General features: G+C 35.3%; 1 protein-coding gene across 3 annotated transcripts in view; it reads right to left on the minus strand.

The window, feature by feature from the left end:
- USP32 (ubiquitin specific peptidase 32) overlaps nt 1-26224 on the minus strand; it is a 167618-nt gene that overhangs the window by 12347 nt on the left and 129047 nt on the right. For 2 of the 3 annotated variants that reach the window (XM_074342650.1, XM_074342652.1), the window contains 14 exons: nt 22389-22548; nt 19359-19513; nt 18088-18169; nt 16947-17021; nt 16326-16464; nt 15957-16062; nt 14601-14774; nt 13755-13929; nt 13137-13288; nt 12133-12244; nt 10674-10885; nt 5557-5741; nt 1448-1534; nt 393-513 (listed from right to left, as the gene is read on the minus strand). In XM_074342650.1, the coding sequence (XP_074198751.1) occupies nt 393-513; nt 1448-1534; nt 5557-5741; nt 10674-10885; nt 12133-12244; nt 13137-13288; nt 13755-13929; nt 14601-14774; nt 15957-16062; nt 16326-16464; nt 16947-17021; nt 18088-18169; nt 19359-19513; nt 22389-22548 (1935 nt within the window). The remainder of the gene's footprint in view (nt 1-392; nt 514-1447; nt 1535-5556; nt 5742-10673; nt 10886-12132; nt 12245-13136; nt 13289-13754; nt 13930-14600; nt 14775-15956; nt 16063-16325; nt 16465-16946; nt 17022-18087; nt 18170-19358; nt 19514-22388; nt 22549-26224) is intronic. The other variant, XM_074342651.1, reaches the window with a different exon arrangement.

Here is a 26224-nt window from a genome sequence, read left to right on the forward strand (position 1 = left end):
TAGCCCTGGAATGCATTTGAGCTAAGTAAGAGTGGTCACCAAGTGCTACAGCTTCAATAATCGTTAACAAACAGGCAGAGAGGTTGGTTATGCTTGGTATCTCATGGCCAGAGAATATAACTTCTTAATTACACCCAGAGTTTTATTTCAGGAATTACTTATTATTAGTATTTTTGAAATTCAATGCCTCAATACAATTAACTCTACAAGTGGGAAAGCTGAAACATCCATAAAATTAGTCAACACATTTAAGTGCTATAGAGAATGCCAATGAAGGTATTCCTGGCTGTCCTTAAACTGTCTGAAAATAGAAATGATATGATACAGTTAAACTGGGGGAAAATTTTACACATAAAAACCACTGCCTTACAGCGACCTTTCTGTGTACTCACCCTTTCCTGTGATGTTTGGTAGCGGAGGTGAAGGGCTGTGGGATCCCAATCCACAGCAATGTAGGCGTTTCCAATGAAAGCTCTGTCTTCCCCACAGTCAATTTTACAGCCTCTGCAAAACCTAAAGGGGGGAGAAAGATCTGCTGAGGAAGGAATAATTACGAAGGAATCCAGATTTTCTTTATCAGAAGTATTCTCCCTTTCTACTTCTCTGTTCTACTTCTTGGGCCTCACAATTGGGCATGGGCTTCTAACTGCAGACTGATAAGTGCATGAGTATGTATTAGTAAGCGTTATTATTTCAGGGAATCATGCTTATCACTTCTCAAGTCTTTGGTTTTTCAAAGCACTTGATAACCATTTGTTAACCCACATGAATACGTGGACTTTATGGCAAATAAATGATATGGGAATTGGATATTTGAGATCATGCACCTCTCAAGAAATTCTAAATTTAGTTTTTAATGCTTAGCAGTAGGGCAATTTATCTAACATAACAACACCTATTTCCTTGTTTGTACAATGGCACATTAAATAGACATATATAAGAATTTATGGGGGGGCGGGGACCATGACAAAGGCCATGGTTCCAATGCCTAGGCAGACTCAGTTTGCTAAGGCTATTACGTTTTCTGAAGGCTGACTTCCATACTCGGGCATTTCCCAAGTTGGAACAGTAATGACCAATCAATCTCCATAACTCTTCTAAAAACCAAAAACAGACTTCCAGCAAGGTCCAGTAAACAGACTATATTCTGCTGGGCTCAGAATCGCTAAACTGATTGATATCTAAGGAGCAGATGGTACAGAATGATAAATGTTGATCATAAACCTGAATCTGGTGAGCACTGTAGCATTTACAAAACCAGCTGAGTCTCAAGAGCAGAACTTCGCTGTAGACCTTATAGGGAAGAGATGAACGAAGAATTCCTACATTTATTTCAAGTATCTCATTCTTCACTGCTGCTTCCAAAAACTGGAAACCTTGTGGAAAAGGTATACTATATGAAGCTGCAATTCTACTAAAGACGTTCTTTTGCAGAAGGTCACCTTACCTATACCATGGGCACCAAGCACAGGAGTTCCCATCTTTCTGCACAACTCGGAGCGTGAATGGATATTGGTAGCCCATACTGTCATCACTGAAACAGAACATAAACCAAAGAGTATAAGAAACTTTTCTTATTTGAGGTCTCTTTCATCTTCTCCTGAAGTGACCCCAGAGAGGGGCAGCTGCCATGGCAGTATGCTCACACCGCCGGCTCAGTGCTGGTCATCCGAAGCCACTAACCGCAGCCCTGTACAACCACACTCAGGGCTTCCTCCTCACAGAGCGGGAGACACATCAGACTGCCAGATGTCTCTAAGAGGGTCCATGTGGTCCGTGCAAATTTTATAAAATAAGCTAATTATGAAACCAAACACTAATTATCCTTCAGCCCTAATTCTATCAGAAGATTTAATTCACATTAAACTAAAATAATTAGACCTTCTCCATGACAAGAACATTGATACACCACAGAAGGCTGAATGGTCATGATGGTTTTCAGAGGAGTTGACTGACTGTATATTTAGAAGCCTCTTTAATCAAAACCCCTGATGTGGTACATAGTAGGTTATCTTTTCCTTGCCTTAACTATCTAAAACTGTAAGTTACATAACATTTTTAGAGTAATGTCTTAACTGCAAGATAGCTTGTGAGTTCTCCAACTTTTAAAAAAGTTTATTCATCCTTGCCCTAATAAGAAGCAAAGCAAGGAATACAACATAAGAGCAATATACATAATGGATCATTTGGCAATTTGAAGTGGCCATGACATGGCTGCTGAAGGTAATGAAATCGTGATAAGGGCCAAAGTGAGTGTCGCATCTGTCACAGCAGTTCCCAGCTTCCCACTAACTTACTGACTGAATGATTATTCATAGAACATGCTGTCGTGCCCATGCCATCATGTCAATGGTAACCAGATCAATGGTAAGTGAAAAATCCAGAGAGAGAGCAAAACCACCAGGGAGCACTCTGGCAGGGAACTGTGCAGCACCTGTCTTCTAAACACCTTCTTGACCTTTTTGCTCTAACTGAAACCTGGCTTTCCTGAGGACACTGCTTTCCACTTGCTTCTTAAACGCTGACTGTCGCCTCACAGATCCCAGGACCTGGAGGTGATACGGGTCTCCTCCCTACCCCTCTTTATCACTTCTAGATGGTATTTCTCCTTCCTTCTCTTTCTAAAAAATTCTGGTTTCTCTGTAGCATGAGCTATTGAATTATACCTGCGATTCCTCCCTAGTAGAGACATCTCTACTTTATTCACTGAAGATTTTAGCACCTGGTTCACTGTTTTTCTCTCCGTCACTTCTGTTATTACCCTTGGTGACTTCAACATCAATGTAACTTATCCAACGACACCAAGGCCTTCTCTCCTCCAACAATCATTTCCTCCATTCTACATGATCCACCCTCTCCAATGGTCATATTCTAGATCTTGCCAAACGGCTGCTGAAGGTAATGAAATGACGATAAGGACTTTGACACCTCCGAAAATCTCAATTTCCAATATACTAATTTGCAGAAACCATCTCTTAGATTCTTGGATCACTTATTCAAAGTACCGCTACTCTAACAATTCTTTGACCCAGCAGAAACCTCTAAATCACTGCCCTCAAATCCTCACTTTCCTCCTTAACCACTGTCCCTCAAACTAATCACCTTTTGTATAGACCGTCAACTTCAGGAATTTGTCCATTTAGTCTAAATTTTCAAATTTATTGACATAAACACTCAGAAAAGTAGAGAATTGTACAATGAACATCACCCAACTATAATAATCATCACCTCTTGACCATTCCTATTTTATCTATACCTTTACCTAGCCCCACTAGATTCTTCTATTTCATTTTTTAAAACTGCGGTAAAATATACATAAAATTCACAATTTAATCATTTTAAGTGTACAATTCAGAGGCATTCACAATGTTGTGCAACTATCTATCTCCAGAACCTGTCTTCCCAAACAGAAACTCTTTATTAGCAATAACAAATTCGTCTGCTCCCTCCCCTCCAGACTTTGTTAACCTCTAATCTACTTTCTGTCTACAAATTTGCCTATTTGAGATACCTCATAAAAGTGGAATCATACACTATTTGTCCTTTTGTGTCTGGCTTATTTCACTTAGTATAAGGTTTTCAAGGTTTCATGCGTTATAGTATGTATCAGAACTCCATCCCTTTTTATGGCTGAGTAATACTCCACTTATGTATATACCACATTTTGTTTATCCATTTATCTGTTGATGGACTTTGGGACTGTTTGCACCTCTTGGCTATTGTGATGTACTAGATACTTCTGAATAAAATCAGAGGCATTTAATCATTTTCATTCATAAATATTTCAGTGTGTTATCTCTAAAAGATAAGCTTTTTTAAAAAGTGAAAGCAAGTTTATTTAGAGAGCTACACACTCCACAGACAGAGTGGGGTCTGTCTCACTCAGAAGGGAAAACGGCTTAGAAGAATACATATTCCATAGGCAGAATTTGGGCCATCTCGGAAAGGTGAGAGGGAGAGAGACCAAGAGGTGTGGGGGTGTTTAGTTTACAGTAAAAGCAGATACACACTCCAAAGACAGAGTGCGGGCCGTCTCAAAAGGCAAGAGAGAGAGAAGCTCTTATTATCCTTTAAATGTCTGCAAGATAATCTTTTCTTTAACCTACTTTAACCTGTGTGCCTTCATCTACACCACCCCACTAGCACAGTTTTTGCAAAGGTCTCCAAAGACTGCCATTTTATCAAATCCACTGGTCAATTCCTAGTCCTCTTACTCAATCTCTCTGTAGCATCTGAAACTGATCAGTCACACTCCTTACTCCTGATTTTCTTCTTCCGTTACTGGCTGTTCTTTCTCAATTTCCTTTGTTGCCCCTCCATCCATTATTCAACCTTTAAATGCTGGAATGCATCAGGAATTAGATCGTGGGCATCTTCTCTGACTCTTACTCTCTAAATAACATCATCTGGTCTCAGGGCTTTAAATACCAACCATTTGTTGATGACACTTATATTTATATCTCTAGGAAAGGAATTAAGTCATTTCCCACTTGAAAATACAACACACATCTTAAATTTAACTTGATTCCTGTCATTGCTTACCCGAACCTACTCCTTCTCCAGTCTTCCTCATTGCATTAAGTGGTATCACCATTCACAAACGATTGTTCAGGCTAAAAGCCTAGCTTAGATTTCTCCTCCCCTCATACTCTGTATCTGATTCATTAGCAAGCTCTGGGAAAAGCCCTCATCTAGAAGTCCTTTAATTCAATTAGATTTTCACTTCAAATTTAATCTTGCCCTACTGTTATTTTTACTAAACACAACTTTCATCAATTAAATCACTTATCTATTATTTGCAGTTTTCCTCTAAAATTTACTTACCTTAAACCTCATCCTAATCATCAAAACACCCCCATACCATAACAAATAACCTATCAGCAAAAAGAATGTCTTTACTTAGTTAACACAGAAGCAGAACTCTCATTTGCACCATGATAGCAAGAAAATAATCTACAATTTAAATGAGATATAAATAAGACAACATAATCCCAAGGATTCTTAGAAGTAAATACATTTACTAATCCAATAGAACAGTGGTAAGAGGAACGGAAAGAAAACACAAGATGTTTATTTCCTTTACCTAGACTTATGAAATCATTCCATGTTAAAATGACATGGTATGGAAATAATCCAACTGAACCATCTGTTACGGCATGAGACTTTTCCAGAGTTTATGTATAGACATGTATAGTATTGCTCCCATTCTGAATTTCAGAGAGTTGAGATGGTACAAATTTCCTATTGAACTCATACTACTTCTGTAATTACAGAAGCCAAAGATACTACCTGAAGCATTTAAAATACTAGCAAGAGAGATTTATTTAAGAGATCAGAGAATAAAAGGATTATTAGAAACTGGAAAGTCTAGGTGATGAGAGGAAGGTGTATGATCTTGCCTACTCAAAAGACCAAACCAAATTGTTGAACTCTATGTTCTCTGGATGGGTCTTCAGAGAGTGGTTAACCTGACATGGGACATGTACTATAAATCACACATAAATTCTTCTTCTACAGTCTGGAAACCACAGGTCTAGGAAGATGCACTGAACTCACCAATCCTGAGCATGATTACTGGCTTCCTGAGGTGGGAGTGGGCTGGCTAATCGAGATACTTGAATCCAAACCGCATCATACAGGTCTTTCTTCCGGGTGTGCACAGTACATGGAACAATCAGCGGCATTCCAAAGAGGCTGGGGCGATTCTTCTGAGATGACAGGAAATACAGTTCTGTCCTCATCTGTATGTACAAACAAGAGAGGCTAAGAAGACAGGCCTCCGATTCCTCCCTTTTGTTCTTCTAAGACTGCCAACAGCAAGCATCACTACCATTTTCAAATTAGTCACTACCACACTTTTCTTTATTTATGAAGAGAATGGTCATTCAAAGTGGGGTCATGGAAATGCTGAGGTATTGCCAATTCCAGACTGGCTGTCTGTCTACCAGACTTGGGTTTTCAGCATTTAATATTGTCAGAGTACGTAGTTTTCTCTGATAGATATTTCTGACACAGACTGAATCATATGTAAAAAGATTAAAAATCGTATTTTTAATTACATGATAGAAGGTAAACTTAAAATATTTGCTTTAAGTATGTTAAGAAGTCTTCTGTATTTCTTAACATGGAGATACTGCACAGAATTAGCTTGGAAACAGTGGCTTAAAACAAAAGTTTAGTATAATAGAAAGGTTGATAGGAATTGCAGGATTACTCAAAAAAATTGCTGCGCACTTGGACATTTAATTCTTTAAGTTTGGTCTTTATGTAGTAGAGAAGCTAAACCAACAACTTATAAATTCAGTAATTTCTAAGTGAAAAGACTCTCTTATTTCAGATTCTCAAGTAATTTATTTTGCTGTTACTCACTTAAGCTTAGCTAGTTATGTGATTTTAAGATACCAACTCATGTGTTGGTAGTTACATTATTATAGGACCCACAGAAATGTGGACAGAGTTCAGAACAACTTTTTAAAAAGATCTAAAAACTTAGATTACTTCTCTCCTTAAACTTCTACTTTTCTTCCATTCCAACTCTCAGCAGATGACTTATTTTGACTTACTTTACTAAACAAACGAGATCAATCAAGTCACTTTTTCCTCTACTCTTTTCAGTGTATCTCTTTTTTAAGCCCACACAATTAGCATGCTCTTGAAGGTAATTTCTCCCAGAGACCTCCAGCCCATACCTGCTCAGTTCCTCATGGGAAAATGCTCCCAGATTTTTTTTTTTTTTAATTGAAGTATAGCTGATTTGCAGTACTGTGTTAGTTTCAAGTGTACAGCAAAGTGATTCGGTTTTATATATATATGCACATATATATTTTTTCTCATTCTTTTCACCCCCGATTCTTTCCCATTATAGGCTATTACAAGATAATGAATATAGTTCCCTGTGCTATATATCCAGTAAATCCTTGTTGTTTATCTATTTCATTGTGTTTTTGTCTTTGTTTACTTTTTTATTAAAAGAAATTTTTTTGCAGGAAGGAGGTAGTTTTACTGATTTCTAGAGGAGGTACTGGGGATTGAACCCAGGACCTTGTATATGTGAAGCATGTGCTCTACCACTTGAGCTATACCCTTCCCCCTTTCTTATTATTTTTTATGTTTATCTGCTTTATATAAGGCATGCTCCCAGCTGTACTGCACCAGGAATTCTCCTTTTGCTCTCTCCTATCAATTTTTTCTCTAATCTGAAGAAACGCACTTGACCTAACTGTGCTAATGTCTCACCCTATTTCTTCACCTGGTCACACAGCCAGACTTTTCAGTTTTCATTCTTTTTGACGTCTCTGGCCCATGTGACCACTTCTTTCTTTCTTTTCTGAAATTGACATTCCTTTATTGTATCAATACAACACTATTATTTCTCCCTTTACTCTCTGAATATTCTTGCCTATGTTACCTTGCCTTACTCCTCTTCTTTTTCTATCTTGTAGAAGGGAGTAGAAGAAAAACTACTTTCAAAGTAATTCAACCATGAGATCAAAGGGTCTGAAAGAAGAAAGTGGCAATGAAAATGAAGAACAAATGGTAAATTCAAGCAGTATTTTGAAAAAGAAATTAAAAGGCATAGAGATATATTGAATATAGGGTTTTAGATGAGAAGGGGGAAAAAAAATCTAAAAACACTCCCAGCCTTTAGCTTTTAGCATGGAAGAACGGTGGGGCCTTTCACATAAATAATGGGGAAAAAAAGAGCTGACCTGGGACAGACAGATAGTAAAATCAGTTTTAGGCATTCCCCAAAGCAGCTCCTAGGTCATGAAGGAAACTACAAATGGGACTGGTTAAAAGGTGAACATATAGAGCTGAATATGGCTGTATGGTCCAATAATTACAAAAACCTGTATATAAGAGTATTTATCTTTAGCATTTACCAAGCACTTTATATAACATATACATGATAATTGAAGAGAGTTTTCTAAGAAAGATGAAAAAATAAACCAAAACAAAAACAAACCAGAATTCTTAATGTGTGATCTGATAAAGCCTAGTTGAAAAAAAAAAAAACATAGGGAAATGCATGAATCACCCCAATTATTTTAGCTGATGGGGCCAGTTCGAGCTGTGCCTAAACAAAATTCCAAGACACAAATATATCCCTTAATTCTGTAGGATGTTTAGTCACATTACCCTGTCTAGAACATGGTCCACAGAATATCATCCACATGGTCAGAAAATCACTTTAAGTCAGTGGTCACTAATTCAAAGGAGGGAAAAAGTACATTTCAAAGAATTATCAGAAAGCGAATAGCTATGTAATCACCAGTCAGGTCAAGAAACAATTCAGCCAGCACTCCAAAAGCCTTCCTCTTGCTTCCTCCCAATTATGAATTCTTCCTTCATCCTAAAGGTTAACGGTTTTTCTGAATTTTATGATAATAACTTCTTTGTTTTTCTTTATAGTTTTATATCCTATGCATAAATGAACAGTAAATTTCATTTTTCCTGTCTTTAAATGTTTTATTTATAAATAGAATCATATAAGTTGCATTTCTTTTGTGCCTGGCTTTTCCCCCACATTATGTTTATTGGATTCATTTATGTTCAGTATAATTATAAATCCATTCATTTTCATTGCTGTATAATATTCTACTATATGACCATGTCTCAACTTCCTTATCCTTTTTACTACCAATGGACATTTAATGGTTTCATAAAAACACAAGATGGAATAGTAGAATTACTTACTTCTAACTAGGAAACAAATTTTCCAAAGTAGCTGTACTAGTTTACACTCTTCTTAGCAGTGTATCAGAGTTCCTTTTGCTAAATTATCCTTACCAGCACTGTCAATCTATTTAATCACAGCTATTCTGGTGGGTGTGCTGTGATATCATAATGTGGTCTTTTATTTGCATTTCCTGGATTAGTAATGTGGCTGATCACTTTTTCACATGGTTATTGGCTATTCAGGTATCGTTTTTATAAAGTGCCTATCTTAGTATTAACCATTTTTTATTAAACTGTTTTTTCCTTAATGATGTAAAGGAGTTATTTATATTTTCTGGATTGAGCCTTTTTACTGGTCACATGAGTTGCAAACATCTTCTACTCCAAGGCTTGCCTTTCATTCTCTTAATGACGTCTCTTGATGAAACTGAAGTTCTTAATTTTAATGATGTCTAATTTATCAATCTTTTCCTTTGTGGTTAGTGCTTTCTGCGTTCTATTTAAGAAGTCTTTCCCTAAACCAAAGTCATGAATATATTCACCTTTATTATTATCTAGGGGCTGTTTCATTGTTTTGCTTGTATATTTAATTCTACAGTCCACCTGAAATTGATCTTTGTGTGGTGAGAGGTAGATGTCAAGTTTCATATTGATATCCAATTATCCCAGCACCATTTATCAAGGAAATTTTCTTACTGCTCTGCAATGCCATCTTTATTATAAATCAAGTGTTCACACATGTGTGAACCTATTTCTGGGCTACTGTATTCCATTGGTCTGTTTGTCTTTTCTCACACCAATATCATAATGTCTAAGTATCACTGCTTTATAAAATCATGATATCTGGTAGCTCTGTGCCTCATGCTTTGCTCTTCTTCAGCAATGTCTTTGTTATTTTAGTGCTTTGTGCTACTGTATGTTAGAATCAGCTTTATCAAGTTAAACACAAACAAGGATACACATACAGAGTTTGCATTTTTATTGGGATTGTGCATTGAATCTGTAGATCAGTTTGTGGAGAACTGGTATCTTTGAAAAATTGAGTCTTCTAATCCATGAACATGACCTATTTCTTCAAACATTTGAGTCCTCCTTAATTTCTATCAATAATATTTTATTGTTTTCTATGTAGATACTTTGTGTATTTTTTATAAAGCTTATTTTTAGGTATCTACATTTTTTCTTGGTACTTAATTTTTTTGGATACTATGATAAATGATATCTGTAGTGAATGGTGGTCCTCAAAAAGATACATCCACATCCTAACTCCCAGAACTTGTGAATGTGACTTTATGTGACAAAACAGGTTTGGATATGGAATTAAGTTGACACCATCCTGGATTATTTGGATGACCCCTAAATCCAATGACAAATGTTCTTATCAGTCAAAGCCAGGGGGAGAAGCAGCCCATGTGAAGACAGATGCAGAGATTGGAGTTATGTGGCCACAAGCTAAGGAATGCCTGCAGAAGTTGGAAGAGGCAAGAAGGATTCTCTCCTAACACATTTGGAGGAGGCACGACTCTGGTGATGTCTTGGTTTCAGACTTCTGGCCTTCAGAATTGTGAAAGAATTTCTGCTTTAAGCCACAAAGTTTGTGGTAATTTGTTACAGCAGTTTTAGGAAACAACTTGTCTTGCTCAAGAATGTTCTTCTTTCTCCCTTCAAAACAAACAAACTGTTCTCTAAAGGCAGCCATGCTTATATGGCAAAGAAGATGTACATACCTACATGAACATATAGGAGTCACAAACTTTTTAAAGAAAGTAGTATTCAGATGCACCAGCTGTCCTGTGGTTGCTTAATATATGAGTGAGGGATGTCATTTCATACATAGGCCATCACGTGTGATTCTAATCCTGGCTCCAATCACTTAGAACAGCATTCATAAGGCATTGAAAGTACACACAATGAAGATGTTGCAAAGAGAGAAAATAACGTTTTATAAATCACACTGGCAAGACTAGCAGTAACTTGCCTAACATTAAACTAACCATTTTTCGATGGACTGCAATGATGTAGCCTGTAAAGGAACTGTCAGGAAGAGATGGCATATGACCATTCACCATTCCATTTGTGAAGTTCTTCTCAGTTCCACATGGCACAACAGTGTTTGGCATTCCATTGGGGATGAATATTGGTCGAGGCAGGTCCCCATTGGTGGTTAGGGTGAACATTCCATTTGTAGATGGGGAAGAGGAGAAATCTACAAATTTGAAGATAAGTATAGCATCATAAGCTTGTGGTACATTAATCTTTGCTCTTTTCTCAAATATCTTTGGGACCCAGACTACTGACAGTCTCTTAACAGAAGACAGGGAGAAAGCATAGGTCAAATAATTCTAGACTAATTGGAAGATTTTAGTTTCAGATTCTATTTCTATAACTCACACTTCTGACAAAATGACAAAGCAAGAGTAATTACTGGGAAGAGTAAGTAGAATTTTTGCAACAACCTTTATCAGCACCAGGATGTGACAGGAAAACAGTTACACTGCTTGCTTTCTTTTTCTTCTCTAAAAATTCATTTCTCCATTCCTCTAAAAATGTTCTAGGACAGCAATCCTTAGCCAGATGCTGCTTTTAAAAAATTGTTTAATCTTTTAAATAAGAGTTTATTTTTAGATAAATTTCAGATTCACAGCAAAAGAAAAAGCAAGATAGAGACTTCACATCTGCCCCCAACACATTCACAGCCTCCTCCGTTAACAAGTCCCACCAGAGCAAAACATTTGTTACTACTGATGAAAGATGCTGCTTTTTAAATTAAATTAAAGTGCATTTCCTCAGTTTCACTAGCTGCATTTCAAATGTGAATAGTCCATGTGACTAGTGGACCCTGTACTGGATGGCAAAGATTACAGATAATTTTCATCATTGGTAAGAGTTCTATTGTACAGTGATGATATAAACAAAAAAGCAATATTACATCATCTACCAACTCACCATCAGTACTACCTATTGAGTGCCAATGACAGGAGCCTCATTCTCTCTGAAGCCCTTTACAGTTGGGGAATGTACCTAATTATCAACAGTATAAAGAAGAATAGACAAATCCTAATAATGGCCAAAAAGATTCACTGGATGATATTAAATTATAGGCAATATCAGATGAACAGATTCCTTTTTAGTCATATTTATTGTTTTCTGACAGTATATTCCTCTCAGACATCTGTTACCACGTTAGTATTAGATAAAAGAGTTAAAAGAGATCTGAATTCCAGTGGTAGTTTTAGCTAATAACTACCTATCTAACTTAGTCACTTAGGTTCTCTGAATTTTGGGTTGCTCATTTATAAATTGAGGAATCTGAGATAAATGATCACCAAGGTTTCCTTCAGGCTCCAAAACTCTCTTACTCTAATATTTTTAGCCTAAACAAATATAAAAAGGATGATAACCTTTAGACCAATATTCAAAGAATCATGAGAGGGAGCTCTAGTTATATCTTACCTGTCTGTACTGGACTAGAAGCTGAAATTGGAGATCCAGGGATGGGAATTTCAAATGCACACAAAAATCCACTCACTGAAAGCCGTACTTTCTGGTTGTCCTGAGGGAAATTCTATAGAAAAAGAGGCAAGATGAGAAGGGGGAGGTGTTTCAGATAAAATGGAGAATCATGTCTCTGATATATTCGAAGCAAATGTCTTAAATGCTTTCATCAGTCAAACAAACAAGACATCTGAATAATTTTTTCTAAAATAACTAAGAAGATGAAAGCTTGATACACGAAATGAAAAACCACCTTACTGACAAAACTACTCATCCCCTTCCATAGGGAGGAAGTCTCTTATAAGTGCCTTTTAAAATTCTGTCCTTCATCTCAAGAATCCCCACAGAGACCTCAACTTCTGCATTACATATGAAAAAAATATCAATGAGGTGGAAGTTTGTTTAGAAATTCTCAAAATGAATATAAATAATACCAATGGTAGCAGCTCAATTTAGGGCAGACAATATATTTATTACACTGCTTGTTTCTCCAGGTGGTATGCAGGAAGAAGTGATTTATGTCACTTTGTCTTTACTTTCTAACTCCTTAGTTTGGAAAGTCCTGGTAAACATATTCATAAGTACTAAAAGCACACATTCATAAGTACATAAAATAACCTAAGAAGAACTCTATTAACAGTGGTAATACAGAAGAGCTGTCAAGTGTAGCAGCAGCAGTCACTGGGAACATCTATACTACAACGACATAGTCAGATCACTCCATATAGGCAGCGTGGGCTTACATATGTTTCTCCTTTAAAACAAATACCACCATCTTTATTACTCTTTTATTCTGATAGACAACCCTTAAGCTTCTCTGGAATGAAAAACTTGACAATTCTTTTTTCAGTTTTTGCTCTGGTTTATTATCTCCTTTGGCCATTTAACATAATAATTAATTAAGAAAACTGTGATCTTTGAAGGAGGAATCAAGGGTTTCCTAGAAAGAATAGTAGTATCACCTTTATGTTGGAACCATGTACTTCTGCGAGAAGAATTTGTTCTGATTTAAGTCCACAGAGATCGCTCAGCTGTTTTTTTAAACCTGTGTACTTTTCATCCATATTCAGTCTTAGTCCATATCGTACAGGGGTAGTACCATCCAACTTAATAACTAGTAAAGAGGAAAGATCTTTTATCAGTAAAATTCAGGTTTCATTGAAAGCTTTACACTCTGTGCTTGCGTGTGACTTAGAACTAGCAAACATTCCAGTCTAGGATTTTTATTTTATATGTAAACATCACAACAGATGATACTTAGGGATAATACTGAGTGAAATCATTATTTTTTTAATATTCATGTGATCCAGAAGTGGGAGTGGCTTTGCAAGATCATAAAAAGAGTTTCTGGCATGCTTGAAACTAACAGAGGACTCAATGGGCACAAAAATGGATCCATGTTCCAAATCTTTCAAACCTCAAATCATCCCTGAAATTAGATCACTAAATTATAACATGCTGACTACCAATCTTTAGGAGAATGGATTATAAACAAAAGACTATACTTACAAGTTCAGGCTGCTTGAATTCAAGGTAAAAGACAATGGAATCAAATCATTTTTCAGAACTTTGTGACTCACCTGTTATTTCTAAGTGCATATAACTGTCCATTGGTAGTGGCAAAGACAAAAAATTGAAAGGGTCAAATCGGACACTTATATGCCCACATGTCTTGCATTTGACTTGGGATCTTAGCTGCCCATGAAACAAATCCACAACAATTGATCTATTTCTCCTCAGGTGGTTGTCCCAGGCCTAGCAATAAAAAAGATGAGAGAACTTTTGGATCCCCTCAAGTTAAGAAAATAAAAAATACTTCTCTGCAAATTCAAAGAAAATGGTTAAATATACTAGATTTAAATTTCAAGAATGTAATCTTCACTTAAATCGTCACTTCACCTTAATCTTCATTTAAAATATAAAAGCTTTTTGTCTACACATTTACAAGTCAGATACGTAATTTAAAATGTATTGCCTACTGAGACAGCAGAAACAACATGAAGTGAGTAGAGCGTGATTCTTTCCGCTCAACCTATAAAACATTCCATCAGATGGAAAATCTTATTTTTTTCTTTGTTCTTACCATGGTAACAATGTCCATTACAAAGCAGATAAAATATGCTATTGGTCACTATATACATTACTTTAGCAATTACGGGGACCCCTGAAGTTCTTGTGAATAATTATTCCTATATTCTGTCCCCAAAATTTACAATGTGAAAAGGTAACACTTTTCTATTTTCATTAAAGATGCTTTGTTTGGCACCACTGCTCAAGAAATAAGCAGAGAAATATAAATTCCTTCATTTTCACAGTGAAATTCTGATCACAGGATAGTTTAAATTAGCATTTAAAGTTGTGTAACATACATTTGTGACCAGAACATTTTCTCTGCTGCTTACAGTAGAAACCGAAAACTGACAAACCTCTGCAGCTACTTCCCAGTCTGGTCGACCATCACTGTCTTTCAGCTCCACATATGGCTTCTCATGCACTCGGTTGAGATCTTCATGAAGACCATCCAAGAGAAAAGCCAGAAGTTCCTGGGAGTCCTGTTGTTGGAACCCATTAAACCGGGGAGCATATTTTGCTATGGTCCACTATGAACATAAGAGGAATCAAACTCATTACTTGCTATCTCTACATCTCTCTCTCTCTCTCTCTCTATGTATATATCTATCTATAAAATTTAGAATGAACATGTCCATAATTCAATCAGAGCATTAGAAGAAGATAAACAGTATAGTATTTAGTCTGTGTCTAATTTCAGCAAATATATTTTGGATAATCATGAAAATCTTTCTAATCTTAATCTCAAATGACCTCTCCTCTCCCCCTCAGAAAGTATTACGGCCAATACTGTGTTCCAGTTTAGTATCATGTGAGCAAAGACTTCTTTAGGTACACAGATGCCATTTAAGACAGATAAGACAGAAATATTAAAACAGCATTTTCTCACACCAAAAAATTCCGTTTTATTTCTTTTACAGTTAACTTTTCTGGTCTTGTTGCATCCTAACTTGCAGGATAGCCTTGTGTTTAACTGTGAGGACTTATACTAGCTTGCAACTCTGGACAAGCTATTTAACTGCTATAAGCCTTAGTTTCCTGAGCCACACAGTGAAGATAGTAACACTACTTCATATTACAGGGCCATTTAGAAGATTAAATGAGTTAATACACACAAAGTAATTAAAATCGTAGCTGGTAAGTTGTAAGGAGCCAATTTTAACCTATTATGATTATGATTATTAATGTCTGACCTAAAAAGCCTTTGTCTTGCTTTTAAAGATAAAAAATAATCCTAACTTCACTAAAATTCACATATGATACTAATGTCAAATTTGTATCCATTAATTACATTCTTTCAGCTACCTTTTATCCTACAGATAAAACTAATTATCTTAGTAATGTTAAAAATGGATTGAGAATCATTAATTAGACTCAGAGGTCTACCTTGCAGTTAGAACACTGTTAATTGTGAAGGACTAAGAAAGAAAGGTTTACTGTATATACATGTAAGACACTTGATAAATTAGTAAAGTGAATGACGTCCCAAATTTAGACCATACTTTTGATCTTTCCCTACCTACATCTACAGCAGTATTGTACATACATGTGAACAAGTAAAAGTATCTGATGTCCCGTTTATGCCTTGTGAAGGACCCCAAAACATTAAACTAGAACTAAAAAGCTAACTATAAAAAAATATGTAGAGAAAAATAATTACTTACACAACTGCCTAGGACTTAAATACCTTTATATTACTTTAACATGCTTACCCGAAGCTTTAATGGGGCGACATTCTTTTGAGTTCCACTCCAAAGTTCCTGTACTAAATCCCCATAGCATTTAGCCATATGCCCCTTCATACCAATGGGATTTGTCCTAGAAGTTTGAGAAGAAAATTTGTTGCCAAAGATTCTTATAAATCACAATCACGTGGGCACAGAAATGCCTAGCATCTGTTTTCTCATATCAAAGTATCTTTTCAAAATGAGAAAAATAACACTTGGTCCTTACTTCATGCTAAACAGAGCCAATAAGATTAAGACTTTTCTCCCCCAGGGTGAAGAAGAGGAGATTTAGGTAATATTGTGTTTATATCAAAGTTATAAAACTTGAGAGGCCAATGACTCAAGAAAGATTACCTGTTGAGTTCATAAAGATGTCTCCCTGAGATAAAATACTGTGTCAGTGGCTGTGTGTTACTAACACACTGGATGCTTGAATTCATGAAGCATGTGTTTCCCAGGTTACTCAGACCTGTGGCTCCCTTTTCTGTCGGAACTGGAACAAACAATATAAGAACATAAGCCTAGCTGTAGGAAGATGCTATAGACCAAACAGTTACTTGTATTCAGTGCAATGATTTTAATGACTCTTCTAATCAGTTAAATGGAGCTAACATTTCTCTATCTGGTCTTGCAAGGCTAAACTAAATGTTTTTCATGGAGCATCACTGGCAATCATGGTATCTATGCTCATTTGTAATCTAGAAGCAGCAATGATTCTCTTTAATTGTTCTAACAGTTTTCTAAGCTTCAAACAATTCTCTTCTAGTATCATGTCTTAAAAAAAAAGCATACTTATTTAAACTGCAAGGTTAAAAAGAAATCTGATGCTTTAGGAAAAGGGAAAATAAGAGGAGGCCTGATCACTTTTGAGCCAGAAAGCCACAAGCTGTTAACACCTCAATAGTGAGAGAAGGAAAAAAACCAAAAGAATAATTTTAAGATAATTTCTTTAAAAATAATACACTGGAGACTTACCCTTGTGTCTATCTATTTTACTACTGTTTGCTATAAAGGACATTTCCTCAGGCCAACTCATATCTTTATTTCGAACTGGAAAGACAGAGATAGCAATGTGTTAATTTCTTTTCCATTCAAATCATACCTACTCAATTACTTTTGTTAAAAAAAAAGAAAGTTCTTATTTCTAAACCAGGAACTGGAAAAAAAAAAAGTGAAGTTAATTTTAGTAACTGACTCTGAAACCACTTCAATTCTTTATACTGGGGACTTTGTAGTCTTTGGTTAGAATTAATCAGTAAGCTAATCCCTCAGTTACCTACCTGAAGTAAAATTATACTGAATTGGTGGGGGGTATAGCTCAGTGGTAGAGTGCATGCTTAGCATGCAAGAGGTCCTGGGTTCAACCCCCAGTACCACCATTAAAATTTTTTTTAAATATTAAAAAAATTTATACTCAACCATCTATAGGAGCAATTAAAACTCTTAAATTTAGTACGTTAGAACTATTACAATTTTTCTCACCTTGTGACAAATGCCAGAGTAATCTATTCATTTTCATACAAAGGCAGTTAACAATAGTTCCTGAATCTTGATGAGAAAAGACACTAAGTTTTCAATGACATGTGCATGCCAGTGTGTAAATCTATGCTTATACAAGTTAAGTTCTGTTGGTGAGTGATCCGTGTTGATGATTAATGAAAGCCTGCACCATTAACTATGCAAGAAAGTTAGTCTCCTTATTTATTATTTATTGGGGGGGGTTAGGTTTGTTTGTTTGTTTATTTATTAATTTATTTTTAATGGAGGTACTGGAGATTTAAACCAGGAGCATGCTAAGTATGTGCGTTATCACCGAGCTATACCCTCCTTGCTAGTTTCTTTAACTCAGAAAGGCAGCTTGAAAATTTTAAGAAACTTGTAAACTTATAATTGAATTCACCTGTTTTTACCTACAGTTTTTCACCCTTGCCAGCCAATGAATGTAGACATATTTATCTTTTAAAGCAATCTAAATAGTATCACAACAGGATCACATAAAGGTTTCATGGATTTTCATTACCATGAAGAATATAATGATCAAATAACAGTTGGAAAAATTATAAAATGGATTATCAGTGAGTAACTAAATCTTTAAATTCTTCCCCTTCATTTGTACCTTCAATTACCAGGTGCTGCTCATCCTGGATTTTCAAATATTCCAATCTATGATCCTCATCATCCAGAAGAGTAAGGTAATTCTGTATATGGAGGAGGAAATGTTTTTGTTAATTTAACTACTAATCTTGAAACAAATACGGATATAAAAATGAATGACAATTAAAAACGTCCTTGTAGTTACGTAACTCATGTGACATACTTAGTATATTATAGTCATTCAGAAATACTTACAATTTTGGTGGTAAAATGAGGGAAGGAAAATGTATACTTTGTAAACATAAACTATGGCTCTAAAACAGTTATATAGGACTGTGGGGAGACCAGAAAAGACTTAACACACATCAACCCAAAATTCACTGAATTCTGATTTTTCTGAAGGGCTTACAGAAGCGAAATTTTTCTAGTACGTAGTATGAAATTCAGTAAATGTGCTTGTGATCAAGATGGAACTTGATTGCTTACTAGGAACCGAAAATGTAAAACCAAATGTCAAGAAGTAGAATTATACATTTTTGTTGACGCTCACCCTGTCTAAAGTACTCACAAAGTTAATTCACTTAAATCTTAAAACTATCCTAAGGGAGAAACTATTATTTTTCTCATTTACTCGTAAGAAAACTGTGACAGAGAGTTAAGCGACTTGCCTTTGGTTATTCAACTAACAGATGTGAGAGCCAGGATTTAGTTCTTGGCAGCATGGCTCCAGGAGCTATGCTCTTAACTTATGCTATACTGCCTCTCTATGGTGACCAAAGGAGGGTATGTATAAGAGAGAAAGAACTAGAGAACAGAGAACTGGTTAAAACTACTTATAATCCAATTTCACAGTACAATGAAAACATACTGCATGTGTTAGGAAGATTATAAGCAACTGACCATTCTCTGAAGAGAATGGAAGATGGAAGGGGTCAGAAGATGGGAAGGAAGAATTTTCACTATATACTTCTGTGCCGCTTGAATTTTTTAAAACATCTGTATAAGTTATTTTAAAACAAATCCAAAATAAACTCTGTTTATTTAAAAAAGATATTTGCTGTTACTTTATAATAATAATCTTTATAAGCTGGTACTGTTCATGATAATCAATTGTTATCATGGATTTCAGGTGACAAATATCTACACATGTGCATACAGTAATTTAAAAGTTGAAGTTCCCACTGAGGTCCTAGATATGGGTTTCAGCATAATTGCTGTAGACAAAAACCCCAGACTCATGAAATACGGCTTTGACGCTTAATCAGGTCTTTTCAGGACCCTGAGGCCTCTCACCTCACTGTTGTACAGCCACAGGCGCATGTCCTCCTCTTTGATGCGCAGCCTCTGAGACAGGTATTCATGAATTTCCTTGATGGTCTGCATCCGACTGAAACAGCCTGTGTAGGCCAAGACCCGCTTTAACGGCGCGTTCGGAGAAGGGACATTTCCTATGGTCGCGGTGACCACAACAAGGAAAAAGGCAGATGTGAGTATAACAGTGCCCCCCTCAGCAGTGGGGACCAGGCCATTTCAGGAAATAATGATGAAAAATGAGAATTACAGGTTTAATAATTTTATAATTAAAGAGGCTTTAAAGGAAGCTTTAAAATGAAGGTAGGAGACTCAAGCGTCTTTAAGAGTGAGACTTAACTTTGAAAGGGAGAACAAAATCATAGCGGCCCCCAAAATAAGAGGCAGTATTTGGATCCCCAGAAAAGTGGCAAATGTCAGTGGGCATTGGTATCCTGGCTGCCCTCAGCTGGGTCACACTCACCAGCAAAATCACAACTCAGTATAAGAATGGGGAAGATAAAACGGGACTGGATTTGAACTTCACAGATAACTGGATTTACCTGATCCGCCTTCTTAAAATAAACTGTCTTGAATTATTAATCCTATCACTCTCATTAAGTGGCCCAATTACCTGGCACACTGGTATAATTACACAGGAAATTTTTACTAAAATTCTAAGTTGGCATAGACTCTAAATGGCCAAACAGAGCTTTAAAGTGAAGCCACGGGGCTTCCCATGACAAAAAAAATTGCCCTATTGAAAGGTAGTATGCATTGGGAGAATCATATGGCCTGCTCACCCAATAAAAGGACAGCAGACATGACCTTGAGCTCTCAAAGGGCTCAAGGTGGAAACAAAGAGTGGCAATATGGGGAAAGAGTAAAGACTGAAGGAAGAATATATAAAGTCTAACTACATCCTTCAAAAGAGAAGGGTGAAGAAATGACAACAGATTATGGAAATCAAAAATAGGTTGCTAAGAAAATCTGCTAAACCCTGGTTTCAGCCAAAATCTATAGACAAAAACTGTAGCTTAAAACGGTCATCTCTACCTATGGAAGGTTATAGTTTACTGAGCAATCCAAAACAAAAACACATGTAACGTATCAATATAATTCATCTAGGGTACAATTATACACTCTAGGTAGTTTTCCACCCATTTAATGATGACTTGGCTTTTTCCCTCCCGTTAAATGTGCTTTGAGTCTTCACCTACTTAAAAAAAATGAAGTGTTGGCATCATCTGCTTTTTCAGAGCTTCCAAAAAGAATTAACTCACCTAAAATTGGTTGAAAAATCATCTAACAATGACTTCTGCAGCCTTGTCTGTTGAAAAGGCTACGTTTAAGTCAATGTAACTGTGGCAAGGTTTGTATACCTGTCACTTCAAAAGGAATAACAGAGCCTAGTAAACAGCTGATAAATTGAGTAATGAGAAAGATGAAAATCACATTACGGAGAACAAAATGCAACTCTGATCAATTTTTAAACATCTAGCAAAGCAAATCATTTACTGTTAGCAAGCAGAAGACAATCCCTAGAAGAAAACAAAGAGCAAATTTCTCTAATTACACATCAGAGGATTAGTTATAAGATTACAGCAAGAAAGCATATTTTTATAAACTTCAAAATGATTAAAGATTGATTTCACAACTAATTAGTAAGAAATAAAATTTCAAATTAAGAACAAATTTGGAGCATAACTATCCAGTTCTAGGATTCAGAAGCATTTGCAAGTGTAGTGTCCAACTCAATTTCTACTGTCCTAAGCCACGTAAGAAATTTATTTGAATTCTAGACAGTTTTTGTAGCATCGCTCATTAAGCAGGCAGCCACTTATTATACATAATTTCGTGCTTTTGAATAGCACCAACAAACCTAGTGGAATTTACAGAAGCAGCTAAAATCTAGGATCAGCACAAGAGTTACAAAGAGAATTTTAAAAGATATGTGCTATGGGTACAGGAAAGTGAGGCAAATAATATTATTTAATGGAAAATTAAATCAAAAGTGTTTCATAGAGATTCTTATTTCTCTGTTCCTTAATTTTGATGTTTTCCCCAAAGACAAAATTTAGCTAGGCAGAGTCCACTGCTTTATAACTCTTACCAAACAGTATGTATAAGAATCTCCACAGAATATCTGAATATAACCTTTAAGGAAGACATAAAACAAACCCTACTAAATTTCAAAGGAAGGATTACACTTACGGGGTTGTTTGGGTTCACAGGTAGTTCTTGTACACTATTATATTAATTATAATAACATTCTGGCATTAGTAACACAAAGTCTGGGACTTTGTCTAAATGGATGAACTCATTATTTTTACTGAAGAACTATTTCAAATATTTGCAAAGCAAAAGCATAGAGCAAGTCCTGCCCATTAATAAAATTTAACTTAAGAGAAATCAAAAGGGAATTTTTTGCATGTAATACATTAAAACGAGAACTTATTTATATGTCATTTTGATAGGTTTGATGTTTTTCAAAGGAATTGTATCATTTTCAAAAATATACCCTTTATTTTGTATTATCTGTGTTTTAAAGGTACCTTGGACCTAGCATAAGGAATATATATTTTGCTAAAAATGAACAAACAAACAAAAAAACCCCGAAAACAAACAACAAACAAAAAAAGATGATATTGTCTAAGAAATTACTTCTTAGAAATCTGAGTGGAGATGAGAAGACCAGTCACTGACCAGCAGACTGTAATTTAGGTCAAGCACATAATTTATAATGGCTTGTTCTCAAAGACACAAAGTATTTAAAATTTACTTCTACTCATTATCTTTGTATGTTTACAAACCAGAAAAGGGGACAACCATTCTCAGTTTGCTGCTGAGATTTTGCCTCCACCCCATCTAGTCTTGCGCATGACCATAGATCTAAGCCCCACAGTGATTTACTGATTCTGTATGAAAACAGATGGAAACGTGTTATTATGTACAGTGGCACCAGACTTTGAGGTCTTTATTTTTTATTTTTTAACGGAAATGCATGGTATTCTTGCTGCATTCTTAAGTTACCTCTTGGTAAATGCTGAGGAAACATTCTCAGGCTCATCATACCCATATTCACCCAGATGTTAGACTGCTGTGTCCGTGTGGCAGGCTGCTGTCGCAGGAAGAGAAGATATCGAGGAAATAACTCCAACTCTGGGATTTCTGTCTTGCTATTCTTGATCACCTGTTGTTTTAAAAGACATAAAGTGATCACTATAAAAGAAATAAAACTTGCCATTTTTACCCAATTTCCGAGATTTATTTTTAAACTCACCTGTTCAATAGGTTCACTGCCTATATTCAGTTAGATTATAGAAGTTCACAGGTTTAAATTACATGGCTTTAAAGACTCTCAAGCTCTGGTTCTTAAATCCATCTTCCAAGATTAAGACCCCTGTGGGTATTTCCTCCCCTTTCATTTAAAAGCAAGTAACATCAAAATTAAGGGGAAAAAATCTTAAATATTATCTACAATTTAGTACCCTCACACCGTAACTCTCTTCACTTTTACGTATTTCATACATAAAAATGACGCTCTTTTAAAGGACAAATTCCTAGGACTGATATTTCAAGTAAAAAAGTATAGAAGTATTCATGTCGTTAATTATTTAAGTCATACTGCGACCCAAAATGTAACAATTTACAGTATTTCCAGAAATGTATGAGTGTATTACTTTCATAAAACTTTATCATTGGACATAATTTTAAAACACCCCATTTCTTTAATACATATAAAGAATATTGTAAATTTACTTAAATTTTATTTTTTGTATTAGTAGTGAGAACAAAAATGTTTCCATATATAATTTACTATTTATGTTCTGTGTAACTGAACTGTTCATATATTTTTTCGTCTATGATTAAAACAATTAAATTAGATGTACAAAACTGGGATTCACATGGCTGAAACAGGACTTTTCAGTAACTCCTCCCAGTAACTTGCTTGCTGGCTTAAAGACACAGAAAAACATTTCATCATCAAAACAGTGCTTTGAGAGTAGCACATTATCAATTTAACATTCCATAAAGGACAGGAGGGTTAACACTCAAACTCTTTCAAACATAAACTCTTACAGAATCTTTAACAGTCTCAAGTGATCAGGCTTTATTTCACTTCCTTTTGCCCTACTAACCAGTGTATTCTGCAACAGAACATTTTTTAACATCAAGAGGGGGCAGTAAAGAACCAGGTAAAAACAGTGCTACAAAATCAAACCTTCAGGATTATTTCTGCATGTTCTGATATGCTGTCATACGGCACTAGAAAAGTTCCACTTGGGAGTTTTTTTAAACACTTATTTAGATGGTAAACAGTAAAAGGAGCTCTCTGTGACACCAAGACTACTAGATGAAAACAAGTCTGACCATTTCTAGACAGTCACTGATAGCTGCAAAGCCAACAGTAAAAATTTCTTATGATTTCAGTTTAAATGTGATTTTGGGAAAGAGTAATAATTCTGCATCTGTGGTTGTCGGGCTACCTAAAAACATACCTTTGGCAGAATCTGAATTGACAGTGAGATAATTTTTATAATATGTAGTTTGCTTTCCAAGATAAGTGATTTTGTGAGCAAATTACTGATAAACAAATTCTTCTACACACATGCACAATCATACATACATACATATTTATTTACAGTTCAATTATTCTTGTCTATAAACTTGTTAACTTCAACGACAACCAGCAAACAATACATGCAATTCCATTTACAGAAATTTACCTTAAAGAGATCATCACATGTTTGGAAAGAGAATTATTTACCAGAAAATTGCTTTAAACAACTAAAATCTAGAGGCAAACTAAATGTCCATCAGTGGTGACTGGTTAATAAATTATGATGTATGTATATATGCATATGTATATGTATGCAGTGTATATTAAGGAGCACTATGCTATTATTTAAAGTTATGGCAGAGATCTAAATTTATTAACCTAGAAAGATATCTGTAGCATCTATCTTAGATTGAAACCAGCAGATCACAAGACATCAAGTATAATATGATTCATTTCATAAAATTATCCAAACATATTTATACATTTATATGAATAAGCACAGAGGAACATTTGGGAAAATGCACACCAAAATGTTAGTAGTGGTTATCTGTTAAGTGGTAGGATATGGCATAATTTTTATTTTCTTCGTTTTTTCTATATTGCTTAATTTGTTATCGCTGAGCATGTACATGTACAAATTAAAATATTTTTTTTAAAAATGGTATGATTTATGTAAATATGAAGGTGAAAGTATTTTTAAACTTGCCATGGCAAAAATATTTAGTATTCTTTAACTTGGAACACCATATTCTAAATGGTTTTATAGCAATTTTTCCTGAAATCAGGCAAATTTATCATATTTAGAGATGAAAAAATATTATCAACTCAGCAAATGAAGATTTAATGTACTAAAATTATAGCTTAAACTAGTACTTATCTGGCATTGTTAAAAAACATGACCTTTTGTGAGCCTCTGTAAAAACTCATTTAATCATTATAATTATAGTTATAATGATGATGGTGACAGGAGCAATAGGCAAAATTTATTGACTATTTACTATAAATCAGAGGCAGTGCTTATCATTATGTATTATTTAATTATCAGAATAATTCTAACGAGGTAGGTATTACTGTTACCTCCATTTTACAGATGAGGAAACTAAGATTTAGAGATTAGAACACCGGTAATCTCAATCTAGGCAGGCTCTAACACATCAAACTACATCTGCCTGCTTACCTACCTACCTACCTACATACCTACCTACCTACTTACCTACCTACCTATCAATCTATCTAACGCAAGTATCACAATGATTCCCCTACAGATACAGAATATTACATTGAATAGGAAAGTCTCAGAAATTAAGTGATTAACTCAAGGACTACCCTACCTCCCACTAAAGAATATAATATGTAAGTATATGTATGCATATATATTCATATTTATAGATATCTATCTAGGAGTTCTATTGCCAAACAGAGTAGAAATCTTTTGGCGCTAACAAACACAAATCCTAAATTCCTGAAATTAAACATAATTTTTAATAAACATGATTATTAATAACTCAAAATCATTACCAAAATTATAGACTAAGGATATATAGCAGATTTTTACTATTTTGGAAGTGACCTAACTTACTGTATCTTATCTATTTAAAACCTTTCTGGTATAAAAAAGTTCTAGCTTGGACACTATATAAGAGAGAGGGTTTCTTGATGTACCAAGAGAATCTTCTTATGAGGTATTTTACTGTATTGATAATGGAAAGAGTATTCAGAGCAATAAGTACTGCTGTTTACTGTATAAGCAAAACAAATGATGTATAGTTAGTTCACTAACATTTGATATTATATACTCTAAGTCTTTTAAATTATTTTAGAGCATTTTATTTATGCTCTAAATGACTCATTCTAATAATGGCAATAATCAGAATTTATTAGCTTTGCATTCTTATTATCTTATGTTGTGGTGTTTAAATGTCCCTCCTTCAAAAAGAGAAACCACAAAAATCCACCAACAGCTGCAAGATGAACTCAGTCCCTAACTGGATGCCTGTATGGTTAATGGGAGTAACAGTGCAAGAAAGTAACCTCTGCACCACTTCCCCTACAATTCACTGAAACTTTCTGGCACTGGCTCTCAGACTTCTGCTCTGGCCTAAGTTCTGCATTATCTTAATGTCTGTTTGAATGACTTTAGCATAGACTAGCTTCATAATTTCTTGACTCTATTTAGTCCAGTGACTATTTCCTCCATTCCATATAAGTCACCCACCCACAAAGGAACATTATTATATGGTTGGTACCTAATGCAGTGCTCAGTAAATGTATGCATAAATAAATGAACTGAATATGAAAGAATCTA

Source organism: Camelus bactrianus, chromosome 16, assembly GCF_048773025.1.
Source record: "Camelus bactrianus isolate YW-2024 breed Bactrian camel chromosome 16, ASM4877302v1, whole genome shotgun sequence".
NCBI classification, from domain to species: domain Eukaryota; kingdom Metazoa; phylum Chordata; class Mammalia; order Artiodactyla; family Camelidae; genus Camelus; species Camelus bactrianus.